Source organism: Taudactylus pleione, unplaced genomic scaffold (assembly GCF_031769625.1).
Source record: "Taudactylus pleione unplaced genomic scaffold, aTauple2 ptg000832l, whole genome shotgun sequence".
NCBI classification, from domain to species: domain Eukaryota; kingdom Metazoa; phylum Chordata; class Amphibia; order Anura; family Myobatrachidae; genus Taudactylus; species Taudactylus pleione.
Genome location: NW_028285234.1, coordinates 618,807 through 633,904, shown reverse-complemented (window position 1 = coordinate 633,904; position 15,098 = coordinate 618,807). Strand labels below are relative to the sequence as shown.

At 47.6% G+C, this 15,098-nt stretch overlaps 1 protein-coding gene across 1 annotated transcript in view; it reads right to left on the bottom strand.

The window, feature by feature from the left end:
- KATNB1 (katanin regulatory subunit B1) overlaps positions 1-15,098 on the bottom strand; it is a 65,509-nt gene that overhangs the window by 11,071 nt on the left and 39,340 nt on the right. The window contains exons 6-14 of the mRNA XM_088458425.1: positions 6,976-7,017; positions 6,811-6,894; positions 5,635-5,750; positions 5,484-5,555; positions 4,577-4,727; positions 3,079-3,266; positions 2,378-2,475; positions 2,096-2,146; positions 541-614 (exon numbers count right to left, since the gene is read on the bottom strand). Of these exons, the coding sequence (XP_088314551.1) occupies positions 541-614; positions 2,096-2,146; positions 2,378-2,475; positions 3,079-3,266; positions 4,577-4,727; positions 5,484-5,555; positions 5,635-5,750; positions 6,811-6,894; positions 6,976-7,017 (876 nt within the window). The remainder of the gene's footprint in view (positions 1-540; positions 615-2,095; positions 2,147-2,377; positions 2,476-3,078; positions 3,267-4,576; positions 4,728-5,483; positions 5,556-5,634; positions 5,751-6,810; positions 6,895-6,975; positions 7,018-15,098) is intronic.

The window sequence follows — 15,098 nt, the reverse complement described above, 5'->3', positions numbered from 1 at the left end:
CAGGAGCACACAGATATACAGGTGTCACATATCACATTACTCAGCGCAGTCTCCTATATACAGACTCAGGAGCACACAGATATACAGGTGTCACCTATCACATTACTCAGCGCAGTCTCCCATATACAGACTCAGGAGCACACAGATATACAGGTGTCACATATCACATGACTCAGCGCAGTCTCCCATATACAGACTCAGGAGCACACAGATATACAGGTGTCACATATCACATTACTCAGCGCAGTCTGCTGGTGCATCCTAGTCACATCGCATTGCGACCTAGACGCCTGACGCTAGCAGTGTAGCACGTGAGCTGGCGGCTCACTCAGGCCAGGTAAGTAGCACTGCGTGGCGTATGGAGGCTAGATGTATGAGGACACATCTGTTTGATATACACAGTACAGTCCCCGGATATGAGAGTTACACTACACAACTGCTCCTACAACAGTTTCAGATGGAACATCCAATCCCACTGCAGAGCCCGGCATTACATACATCACATTACATACAGGATTACTCGTCCCATTACTTACGTACATTTCTATTACTGGTTGGGATAAGAGTGACCACTTCGGGTGTTGGTGGAACAGATTCCTTCACAGTGGTGGATTCTGTGGACACATAACACAAATCAGCAATTGCCCAATGTTGGGGGCACAGGAGATGGGCAGAGATGTGTGAGAGAGACGAGGACAGAGCTGCTGCCATGTACAGATGGGCCCGCATACATGTAGCATCCTTGCGCGTTAAACAGCCCTTAATAGCGCTAAGCCGTGACTTGATAGCGCAGATCGTTGTTCGTGTCACTTCTTACCTTCAAATGCGTCTTAGTTACACAGTGATACGAATAAAACAGAAGCAGCTTCTGCTGATAACAATGATATGTAGCATGTCTATGTTCTGTGTGTGACTGTGGGTGCATGTGTAATGCTACGTTACAGTGTTATAGCTGCTGATTACAATGATATGTAGCATGTCTATGTTCTGTGTGTGACTGCGGGTGTATGTGTAATGCTACGTTACAGTGTTATAGCTGCTGATTACAATGATATGTAGCATGTCTATGTTCTGTGTGTGACTGCGGGTGTATGTGTAATGCTACGTTACAGTGTTACAGCTGCTGATAACAATGATATGTAGCATGTCTATGTTCTGTGTGTGACTGCGGGTGTATGTGTAATGCTACATTACAGTGTTACAGCTGCTGATTACAATGATATGTAGCATGTCTATGTTCTGTGTGTGACTGCGGGTGTATGTGTAATGCTACGTTACAGTGTTACAGCTGCTGATTACAATGATATGTAGCATGTCTATGTTCGGTGTGTGACTGCGGGTGCATGTGTAATGCTACGTTACAGTGTTATAGCTGCTGATTACAATGATATGTAGCAGGTCTATGTACTGTGTGTGTGACTGCGGGTGTATGTGTAATGCTACGTTACAGTGTTATAGCTGCTGATTACAATGATATGTAGCAGGTCTATGTACTGTGTGTGTGACTGCGGGTGTATGTGCATGTGTAATGCTACGTTACAGTGTTACAGCTGCTGATTACAATATGTAGCATGTCTATGTTCTGTGTGTGACTGCGGGTGTATGTGCATGTGTAATGCTACGTTACAGTGTTACCGCTGCTGATTACAATGATATGTAGCATGTCTATGTTCTGTGTGTGACTGCGGGTGTATGTGTAATGCTACGTTACAGTGTTACATCTGCTGATTACAATGATATGTAGCAGGTCTATGTTCTGTGTGTGACTGCGGGTGTATGTGTAATGCTACGTTACAGTGTTACAGCTGCTGATTACAATGATATACAGCATGTCTATGTTCTGTGTGTGACTGCGGGTGTATCTGTGTGCCGGCTGTAACGTAGCATTACACATACAGAGACCAGTATAAACCTACCATCAGAGCTGCTGGGGCATGAGGTGCCCTACCTCTGAAACAACAATGAAATGAAGGGGTGCAGAACTCCCTCCCCAATTCACAGTCAATAGAACATAATAAGCCATGGGACACGAGTGTATTGGCGACAAATGCCCAGCACTAAACCAACCAAAACATTTTACTAGACCTCATCCTACCTTCCTCCAGGGGTGCTGGGAACGGCTCACTGTTCCGAGGTGGTGTCCGAGCTGAAAGATGAGAAGACAAGAAATAGAAATTGACATTTCACAGGGGGTGACTGGCGAGGTGACTGGCGAGGAGAATTTAAAAAAAAAATGTTATTCAATAAATCAAAGACAAAAAGGATTGAGAGGGCAGGGAGCACAGGGGCAGAGGACGGGAGTGCCCGGGGGCAGAGGACAGGGGCAGGGGACGGGAGGGGCCGGGGGCAGAGGATATATAAGTAGAGTTATACTCACAGATAGCGCTCTTGGGCTGGAAAAGCTCCTTGTATTCCTCGGGATTCTGAATCTCAGCTCGTGAATCTTTCTCCTCCTCATCGCTGGTGGGACTTACCCTGGGGGGGGGGCACAATTTAGTACAGAACCTAATATGACAAAGTTACTATACAGAGACAGCTATAGCTACATGCACAAAGGTTTTGCAATATTAGGCAATGACATCAGGGCACAGAAACCGCATCCTCAGGCCAGGCACACGGGACACGTGTCACAGGGAGAAACCGCATCCTCAGGCCAGGCAAACGGGACACGTGTCACAGGGAGAAACCGCATCCTCAGGCCAGGCACACGGGACACGTGTCACAGGGAGAAACCACATCCTCAGGCCAGGCACACGGGACACGTGTCACAGGGAGAAACCGCATCCTCAGGCCAGGCACACGGGACACGTGTCACAGGGAGAAACCGCATCCTCAGGCCAGGCACACGGGACACGTGTCACAGAAAGTAAAAGATCTAGGTTATAAGGTCATATATACATTATATATATATATATATATATATATATATATATATATATATATATATAAATTACACACTGTGAGGCTTATTATTGCCATGTAAATAACAGACTACTGTACTCTGGTGAGAGAGCAATGAGGACAGCGATCCTCCAGTATCGGGCGCGGGATCAGGGGGAGGACATGCAGCTCGCTCACCTCTTTGGTTTGCTGCAGGTGGTCGGTGGGCGCTCGTAGTTGCGTCTCACAGAGGAGGCCGTTGCGGTGGGCTTGCTGGCTGGCGTATCCTGTGGGAGATGCCCCTGTGACCCTGATCCAGTCATTTTTACACGATTTAGGTCAACCACAAAGGAGGAGACATTGGACTGGACACTGGACACGCCAATCTGCAAGCCAAATAATAACCCATGACACAACTGAGCACACTGACCAGCAGCACGATGACCAGCACGGCCCCGCACACTGACCAGCACGGCCCCGCACACTGACCAGCACGATGACGAGCACACTGGCCAGCACGATGACGAGCACACTGGCCAGCACGATGACGAGCACACTGGCCAGCACAGCCCAGCACACTGACCGGCACGATGACCAGCAGAGCCCCGCAGACTGACCAGCACAGCCCCTACACACAGCAACCAGCACAGCCCCTACACACAGCAACCAGCACAGCCCCTACACACAGCAACCAGCACAGCCCCTACACACAGCAACCAGCACAGCCCCTACACACAGCAACCAGCACAGCCCCTACACACAGCGACCAGCACAGCCCCTACACACAGCAACCAGCACAGCCCCTACACACAGCAACCAGCACAGCCCCTACACACAGCAACCAGCACAGCCCCTACACACAGCGACCAGCACAGCCCCTACACACAGCGACCAGCACAGCCCCTACACACAGCGACCAGCACAGCCCCTACACACAGCGACCAGCACAGCCCCTACACACAGCGACCAGCACAGCCCCTACACACAGCGACCAGCACAGCCCCTACACACAGCGACCAGCACAGCCCCTACACACAGCGACCAGCACAGCCCCTACACACAGCGACCAGCACAGCCCCTACACACAGCGACCAGCACAGCCCCTACACACAGCGACCAGCACAGCCCCTACACACAGCGACCAGCACAGCCCCTACACACAGCGACCAGCACAGCCCCTACACACAGCGACCAGCACAGCCCCTACACACAGCGACCAGCACAGCCCCTACACACAGCGACCAGCACAGCCCCTACACACAGCGACCAGCACAGCCCCTACTCACAGCGACCAGCACAGCCCCTACACACAGCGACCAGCACAGCCCCTACACACAGCGACCAGCACAGCCCCTACACACAGCGACCAGCACAGCCCCTACACACAGCGACCAGCACAGCCCCTACACACAGCGACCAGCACAGCCCCTACACACAGCGACCAGCACAGCCCCTACACACAGCGACCAGCACAGCCCCTACACACAGCGACCAGCACAGCCCCTACACACAGCGACCAGCACAGCCCCTACACACAGCGACCAGCACAGCCCCTACACACAGCGACCAGCACAGCCCCTACACACAGCGACCAGCACAGCCCCTACACACAGCGACCAGCACAGCCCCTACACACAGCGACCAGCATACTGACCAGCCCAGCGTTCCTGTTCAGTCCATTATATTACTAACTCACCAGCTGGTTGTTGCAGATGGACAGGTCTGACACTTTTCCCCACGTCACAGGGACAGTGTCAAAGCAGCGCTCGGGTTCCCAGCCATAGACACGTAGAGCGTCACGACCCCCACAGAAAAGGCAGCACCCGTCACTGCTAAACAGGATGGACCTGCAGACAAATGGCTCAGTTACAATCTCTTTGTCCGTAGAATGTCACCATTAGCATGAATGCAGGATAGACAATTCCATGCCCAGGGCTGGCACCAGTAGCCATGTATTGCATGCCCAGGGCTGGCACCAGTAGCCAAGTATTGCATGCCCAGGGCTGGCACCAGTAGCCAGGTATTGCATGCCCAGGGCTGGCACCAGTAGCCAGGTATTGCATGCCCAGGGCTGGCACCAGTAGCCAAGTATTGCATGCCCAGGGCTGGCACCAGTAGCCAGGTATTGCTCTGCTATTCTCTGCACTTGATGACATTGCTCTATATAAATAGAGCATAATAATATTTAGTCTGACTGCATACAGCCAAACACACGGCAAACATATAATGCTGTACATCTGCTCTGTAATATCAGTCCCCTCTATCACACGTACACAATTACTATACACAGCACTGGGAACATTATTCGCATTGCTGCCTCAGTGCCACTGCGTCGCCCACTAACATATAGAAACATTTATAGGGGCTGAGCCGTTATCAGTCACGTGTATTATTACAGAATGGCGGGTTACTGTCACAGCTGGATCCTTTATGACCAGGAATGGGTGATATGAGCTGTGCGCCTTCATTTTGTCTGGAGGAGCGAAGAATACAGAGTCGGGCGCTCGCGTGAGTACGACGGTTCCTACTGAAATGACATTACAGAGCCCAGACCCCATGATAGAGACAGACCACAGTCCCCACTCTCTGCCCCGACACCTTACCTGAAAGGTGTCGCTTCTGCCTCCACACAGCCCACAGGATGGAACTTCTCCAGGTCCCAGAAACGTACCGTCCTATAAAGGGAGAACATAGGCTCGTACTGATAGAGAGACAGGAGAAATACAGAGCTGCTGGGAGAGTGTCGGCTCCCACCTGTCCTCACTGGAAGACGCCAGCAGATACTCATTGGGATGAAACTCAACAATCTGGACAGGTCCAATGTGATCCGTGAACTCGGCCATCAATTTTCCAGCACTCAGATCCCAGAGCTGGGAGAGGAAACCAGACAATTACCACACAACAAGTCACTTACACATTTATCCTACTCTTATAGTGCTTATAGGTCATCCAAATTCCCTACCTCAAATGTGATGTCCTTACCAAAGATGCACATTTATGTATCAGTGTGACAGAAGGATGACATCACTACTCTGTGCTGCTGGGGACCCTGCTCCTTCCACTATATAACTCTCAGTCTGTGGCTTCCTGTATCAATGTGACAGGAGACTGACATCATTACTCTGTGCTGCTGGGGACCCTGCTCCTCCCACTATATAACTCTGTCTGTGACTTCCTGTATCAGTGTGACAGGAGGATGACATCACTACTCTGTGCTGCTGGGAACCCTGCTCCTTCCACTATATAACTCTCAGTCTGTGACTTCCTGTATCAGTGTGACAGGAGGATGACATCACTACTCTGTGCTGCTGGGGGCCCTGCTCCTCCCACTATATAACTCTCAGTATGCGGCTTCCTGTATCAGTGTGACAGGAGGATGACATCACTACTCTGTGCTGCTGGGGGCCCTGCTCCTCCCACTATATAACTCTGTCTGTGGCTTCCTGTATCAGTGTGACAGGAGGATGACATCACTACTCTGTGCTGCTGGGGGCCCTGCTCCTCCCACTATATAACTCTGTCTGTGACTTCCTGTATCAGTGTGACAGGAGGATGACATCACTACTCTGTGCTGCTGGGGACCCTGCTCCTCCCACTATATAACTCTGTCTGTGACTTCCTGTATCAGTGTGACAGGAGCCTGACATCACTACTCTGTGCTGCTGGGGACCCTGCTCCTCCCACTATATAACTCTCAGTCTGTGACTTCCTGTATCAGTGTGACAGGAGGATGACATCACTACTCTGTGCTGCTGGGGACCCTGCTCCTCCCACTATATAACTCTCAGTCTGTGGCTTCCTGTATCAGTGTGACAGGAGGATGACATCACTACTCTGTGCTGCTGGGGACCCTGCTCCTCCCACTATATAACTCTCAGTCTGTGGCTGCACTTACAATGTGATTAGCTGTCGTCAGCCAGAGTCACTCACCTTTACTGTGTGATCATCTGAGGAGGACGCTAGCCACTTGCCATCTGGACTGAAGCGTAGGCAGCGCACAGCCTGAGTGTGGCCCTGAATAGAATCATGTGGTCATTACGCCATCAGGAAGAGGCCATTTCCAGACAGGTTATATGGTGTGGAGTTTGCACTTACCTTGTAGCGAAACACGCAGCCTTTCCGCCGCACGTCCCACAGCTAAGAGACGGTAACAAAGAGAAACGTATTATTCTTCATGAATCCAGTATATTATTCCGCGATTACTGCGCCCACCTCCTCATTAGGCTGAGACCCAAATGTTGCAGGAACCGCTACGATTTCACAGCACTCAAGGCTGGACGCAGCAATAATATAAAACCATCCCGGAATCACGCCGGTTCCTGCAACAGAAGTGCTGCAATACATACACATAGGGAATAGAAGCTGCTGTACACTGTATATAGTAGTGTGCATATACAGTACATACACATAGGGAATAGAAGCTGCTGTACACTGTATATAGTAGTGTGCATATACAGTACATACACATAGGGAATAGAAGCTGCTGTACACTGTATATAGTAGTGTGCATATACAGTACATACACATAGGGAATAGAAGCTGCTGTACACTGTATATAGTAGTGTGCATATACAATACATACACATAGGGAATAGAAGCTGCTGTACACTGTATATAGTAGTGTGCATATACAATACATACACATAGGGAATAGAAGCTGCTGTACACTGTATATAGTAGTGTGCATATACAGTACATACACATAGGGAATAGAAGCTGCTGTACACTGTATATAGTAGTGTGCATATACAGTACATACACATAGGGAATAGAAGCTGCTGTACACTGTATATAGTAGTGTGCATATACAGTACATACACATAGGGAATAGAAGCTGCTGTACACTGTATATAGTAGTGTGCATATACAGTACATACACATAGGGAATAGAAGCTGCTGTACACTGTATATAGTAGTGTGCATATACAGTACATACACATAGGGAATAGAAGCTGCTGTACACTGTATATAGTAGTGTGCATATACAGTACATACACATAGGGAATAGAAGCTGCTGTACACTGTATATAGTAGTGTGCATATACAGTACATACATAGGGAATAGAAGCTGCTGTACACTGTATATAGTAGTGTGCATATACAGTACATACACATAGGGAATAGAAGCTGCTGTACACTGTATATAGTAGTATGCATATACAGTACATACACATAGGGAATAGAAGCTGCTGTACACTGTATATAGTAGTGTGCATATACAGTACATACACATAGGGAATAGAAGCTGCTGTACACTGTATATAGTAGTGTGCATATACAATACATACACAGGGAATAGAAGCTGCTGTACACTGTATATAGTAGTGTGCATATACAGTACATACACATAGGGAATAGAAGCTGCTGTACACTGTATATAGTAGTGTGCATATACAATACATACACATAGGGAATAGAAGCTGCTGTACACTGTATATAGTAGTGTGCATATACAATACATACACAGGGAATAGAAGCTGCTGTACACTGTATATAGTAGTGTGCATATACAATACATACACATAGGGAATAGAAGCTGCTGTACACTGTATATAGTAGTGTGCATATACAATACACACATTAGCAGGAGGAGCCCAGTGACACTATAGTAGGATGCCACCTATCACCACGTGTCTGCCCGGGTCACCTGGAGGTGCTGGTACTGTGACGGGGAAACGTCTAGCTCAGCCGCGAAGCTGTAGCCGCACATTGTCGCAGGACTGCCAAGTGCTGAAGAGCGGAAAGATTATCGGTTCTTACTTACAGCACTCACTATAGTTCTACACTGGCATAATTGGAACAGTATCAGCACAAGAACGGTTCATGGGAGCCTCAGACCCCCAATGCCAGACATCGCCACTGGACACTGAGGAAACGCCTTCTCTGGAATAACGCATCACCCTTAACACTCTGGTGGTGAGAGCTGGGTTTAACAGATGCCAGGAGAACTCTCTGCCGCCTCCTTGCTGGGGAGGAGGAGGAATAATGGTCGGGGCTGGTTTCCATGGTTTGGCCTGGGCCCCTTATAGTTACAGTGCAGGGTAATATTACAGTGACAGTATAATGGTGAGATTACAGCTCTGTGGTATCAGTTTGGGGAAGGCCCCTCCTGTATCAGCATGACAATGCCCCTGGGACACAAAGCGAGGCCATCAGAGAATGGTTTGGCCTGGGCCCCTTATAGTTACAGTGCAGGGTAATATTACAGTGACAGTATAATGGTGAGATTACAGCTCTGTGGTATCAGTTTGGGGAAGGCTCCTCCTGTATCAGCATGACAATGCCCCCGGGCCACAAAGCGAGGCCATCAGAGAATGGTATGGCCTGGGCCCCTTATAGTTACAGTGCAGGGTAATATTACAGTGACAGTATAATGGTGAGATTACAGCTCTGTGGTATCAGTTTGGGGAAGGCTCCTCCTGTATCAGCATGACAATGCCCCCGGGCCACAAAGCGAGGCCATCAGAGAATGGTATGGCCTGGGCCCCTTATAGTTACAGTGCAGGGTAATATTACAGTGACAGTATAATGGTGAGATTACAGCTCTGTGGTATCAGTTTGGGGAAGGCTCCTCCTGTATCAGCATGACAATGCCCCCGGGCCACAAAGCGAGGCCATCAGAGAATGGTATGGCCTGGGCCCCTTATAGTTACAGTGCAGGGTAATATTACAGTGACAGTATAATGGTGAGATTACAGCTCTGTGATATCAGTTTGGGGAAGGTCCCTCCTGTATCAGCATGACAATGCCCCCGGGGTACAAAGCGAGGCCATCAGAGAATGGTATGCAGAGTTTGTGTAGTGCAGTCAGATTCTTCCACACCAGAGCCATCTAGCACAATAGGGATGAATTGGAACGCAGCCCGGCCTCATCACCCAACGTCCGTGCCCGACCTCACTGATGCTGTAGTGGCTGGGTGGGTGGGTGGGTGTGAGCCCCTGTAGCCATGTTCCAGAATGTAGTAAGAGACCTTTCCAGGAGAGTGGAGACTGTTATACCAGTAACCCCATATTCATGGCCATGAGATGTACAACAAGCACGTACGGGTGGGGGTTTGTTCATGTGTCCGCATACCTGTGGCCAGATAGTGTATGCGCCGTACATAACACATGTGGATGTTATGTACTACACGGATCATTAGGTAATACATACAGTATATCATACAGTCCCAGTGTGTAATGCTCAGCACCGTATACATACAGTATATCATACAGTCCCAGTGGGTAACGCTCAGCACCGTATACACACAATATATCATACAGTCCCAGTGTGTAACGCTCAGCACCGTATACATACAGTATATAATACAGTCCCAGTGTGCAACGCTCAGCACCGTATACATACAGTATATCATACAGTCCCAGTGGGTAACGCTCAGCACCGTATACATACAGTATATCATAGTCCCAGTGGGTAACGTTCAGCACCGTATACATACAGTATATCATATAGTCCCAGTGTGTAACGCTCAGCACCGTATACACACAATATATCATACAGTCCCAGTGTGTAACGCTCAGCACCGTATACATACAGTATATCATACAGTCACAGTGTGCAACGCTCAGCACCGTATACATACAGTATATCATACAGTCCCAGTGTGTAACGCTCAGCACCGTATACATACAGTATATCATAGTCCCAGTGTGTAACGCTCAGCACCGTATACACACAATATATCATACAGTCCCAGTGTGTAACGCTCAGCACCGTATACATACAGTATATCATAGTCCCAGTGTGTAACGCTCAGCACCGTATACATACAGTATATCATACAGTCCCAGTGGGTAACGCTCAGCACCGTATACATACAGTATATCATACAGTCCCAGTGGGTAACGCTCAGCACCGTATACATACAGTATATCATACAGTCCTAGTGTGTAATGCTCAGCACCGTATACATACAATATATCATACAGTCCCAGTGTGTAACGCTCAGCACCGTATACATACAGTATATCATACAGTCCCAGTGGGTAACGCTCAGCACCGTATACATACAGTATATCATACAGTCCCAGTGTGTAATGCTCAGCACCGTATACATACAGTCCTAGTGTGTAATGCTCAGCACCGTATACATACAGTATATCATACAGTCCCAGTGTGTAACGCTCAGCACCGTATACATACAGTATATCATACAGTACCAGTGGGTAACGCTCAGCACCGTATACATACAGTATATCATACAGTCCCAGTGGGTAACGCTCAGCACCGTATACATACAGTATATCATAGTCCCAGTGTGTAACGCTCAGCACCGTATACATACAGTATATCATACAGTACCAGTGGGTAACGCTCAGCACCGTATACATACAGTATATCATACAGTCCCAGTGGGTAACGCTCAGCACCGTATACATACAGTATATCATAGTCCCAGTGTGTAACGCTCAGCACCGTATACATACAGTATATCATAGTCCCAGTGGGTAACGCTCAGCACCGTATACATACAGTATACATACAGTCCTAGTGGGTAACGCTCAGCACCGTATACATACAGTATATCATACAGTCCCAGTGGGTAACGCTCAGCACCGTATACATACAGTATATCATACAGTCCCAGTGTGTAACGCTCAGCACCGTATACATACAGTATATCATACAGTCCCAGTGTGTAACGCTCAGCACCGTATACATACAGTATATCATACAGTCCCAGTGTGTAACGCTCAGCACCGTATACATACAGTCCTAGTGGGTAACGCTCAGCACCGTATACATACAGTATATCATAGTCCCAGTGTGTAATACTCAGCACCGTATACATACAGTATATCATACAATCCCAGTGTGTAACGCTCAGCACCGTATACATACAGTATATCATACAGTCCCAGTGGGTAACGCTCAGCACCGTATACATACAGTATATCATACAGTTCTAGTGTGTAACGCTCAGCACCGTATACATACAGTATATCATATAGTCCCAGTGTGTAACGCTCAGCACCGTATACATACAGTCCTAGTGTGTAATGCTCAGCACCGTATACATACAGTATATCATACAGTCCCAGTGTGTAACGCTCAGCACCGTATACATACAGTATATCATACAGTACCAGTGGGTAACGCTCAGCACCGTATACATACAGTATATCATACAGTCCCAGTGTGTAACGCTCAGCACCGTATACATACAGTATATCATACAGTCCCAGTGTGTAACGCTCAGCACCGTATACATACAGTCCTAGTGGGTAACGCTCAGCACCGTATACATACAGTATATCATACAGTCCCAGTGGGTAACGCTCAGCACCGTATACATACAGTATATCATACAGTCCCAGTGGGTAACGCTCAGCACCGTATACATACAGTATATCATACAGTCCCAGTGTGTAACGCTCAGCACCGTATACATACAGTATATCATACAGTCCCAGTGTGTAACGCTCAGCACCGTATACATACAGTATATCATACAGTCCCAGTGTGTAACGCTCAGCACCGTATACATACAGTATATCATACAGTCCCAGTGTGTAACGCTCAGCACCGTATACATACAGTATATCATACAGTCCCAGTGTGTAACGCTCAGCACCATATACATACAGTATATCATAGTCCCAGTGTGTAACGCTCAGCACCGTATACATACAGTATATCATACAGTCCCAGTGGGTAACGCTCAGCACCGTATACATACAGTATATCATACAGTCCCAGTGTGTAACGCTCAGCACCGTATACATACAGTATATCATACAGTCCCAGTGGGTAACGCTCAGCACCGTATACATACAGTATATCATACAGTCCCAGTGGGTAACGCTCAGCACCGTATACATACAGTATATCATACAATCCCAGAGTGTAACGCTCAGCACCGTATACATACAGTATATCATACAGTCCCAGTGTGTAACGCTCAGCACCATATACATACAGTATATCATAGTCCCAGTGTGTAACGCTCAGCACCGTATACATACAGTATATCATAGTCCCAGTGTGTAACGCTCAGCACCGTATACATACAGTATATTATACAGTCCCAGTGGGTAACGCTCAGCACCGTATACATACAGTATATCATACAGTCCCAGTGGGTAACGCTCAGCACCGTATACATACAGTCCCAGTGGGTAACGCTCAGCACCGTATACATACAGTATATCATACAGTCCCAGTGTGTAACGCTCAGCACCGTATACATACAGTCCCAGTGGGTAACGCTCAGCACCGTATACATACAGTATACATACAGTCCCAGTGGGTAACGCTCAGCACCGTATACATACAGTATATCATACAGTAGCAGTGGGTAACGCTCAGCACCGTATACATACAGTATATCATACAGTCCCAGGGTGTAACGCTCAGCACCGTATACATACAGTATATCATACAGTCCCAGTGTGTAACGCTCAACACCGTATACATACAGTATATCATACAGTCCCAGTGTGTAACGCTCAGCACCGTATACATACAGTATATCATACAGTCCCAGTGTGTAACGCTCAGCACCGTATACATACAGTATATCATACAGTCCCAGTGTGTAACGCTCAACACCGTATACATACAGTATATCATACAGTCCCAGTGTGTAACGCTCAGCACCGTATACATACAGTATATCATACAGTCCCAGTGTGTAACGCTCAGCACCGAATACATACAGTATATCATACAGTCCCAGTGGGTAACGCTCAGCACCGTATACATACAGTATATCAAACAGTCCCAGTGTGTAACGCTCAGCACCGTATACATACAGTATATCATACAGTCCCAGTGTGTAACGCTCAGCACCGTATACATACAGTATATCATACAGTCCCAGTGTGTAACGCTCAGCACCGTATACATACAGTATATCATACAGTCCCAGTGGGTAACGCTCAGCACCGTATACATACAGTATATCATACAGTCCCAGTGGGTAACGCTCAGCACCGTATACATACAGTATATCATACAGTCCCAGTGGGTAACGCTCAGCACCGTATACATACAGTATATCATACAGTCCCAGTGGGTAACGCTCAGCACCGTATACATACAGTATATCATAGTCCCAGTGTGTAACGCTCAGCACCGTATACATACAGTATATCATACAGTCGCAGTGGGTAACGCTCAGCACCGTATACATACAGTCCTAGTGTGTAACGCTCAGCACCGTATACATACAGTATATCATAGTCCCAGTGTGTAACGCTCAGCACCGTATACATACAGTATATCATACAGTCCCAGTGTGTAATGCTCAGCACCGTATACATACAGTATATCATACAGTCCCAGTGTGTAACGCTCAGCACCGTATACATACAGTATATCATACAGTCCTAGTGTGTAACGCTCAGCACCGTATACATACAGTATATCATACAGTCCCAGTGTGTAACGCTCAGCACCGTATACATACAGTATATCATACAGTCCCAGTGGGTAACGCTCAGCACCGTATACATACAGTATATCATAGTCCCAGTGTGTAACGCTCAGCACCGTATACATACAGTATATCATACAGTCCCAGTGGGTAACGCTCAGCACCGTATACATACAGTATATCATAGTCCCAGTGGGTAACGCTCAGCACCGTATACATACAGTATATCATACAGTCCCAGTGGGTAACGCTCAGCACCGTATACATACAGTATATCATAGTCCCAGTGTGTAACGCTCAGCACCGTATACATACAGTATATCATACAGTACCAGTGGGTAACGCTCAGCACCGTATACATACAGTATATCATACAGTCCCAGTGTGTAACGCTCAGCACCGTATACATACAGTCCTAGTGGGTAACGCTCAGCACCGTATACATACAGTATATCATACAGTCCCAGTGGGTAACGCTCAGCACCGTATACATACAGTATATCATAGTCCCAGTGTGTAACGCTCAGCACCGTATACATACAGTATATCATAGTCCCAGTGTGTAACGCTCAGCACCGTATACATACAGTCCTAGTGGGTAACGCTCAGCACCGTATACATACAGTATATCATACAGTCCCAGTGGGTAACGCTCAGCACCGTATACATACAGTATATCATACAGTCCCAGTGGGTAACGCTCAGCACCGTATACATACAGTATACATACAGTCCTAGTGGGTAACGCTCAGCACCGTATACATACAGTATATCATACAGTCCCAGTGTGTAACGCTCAGCACCGTATACATACAGTATATCATACAGTCCCAGTGTGTAA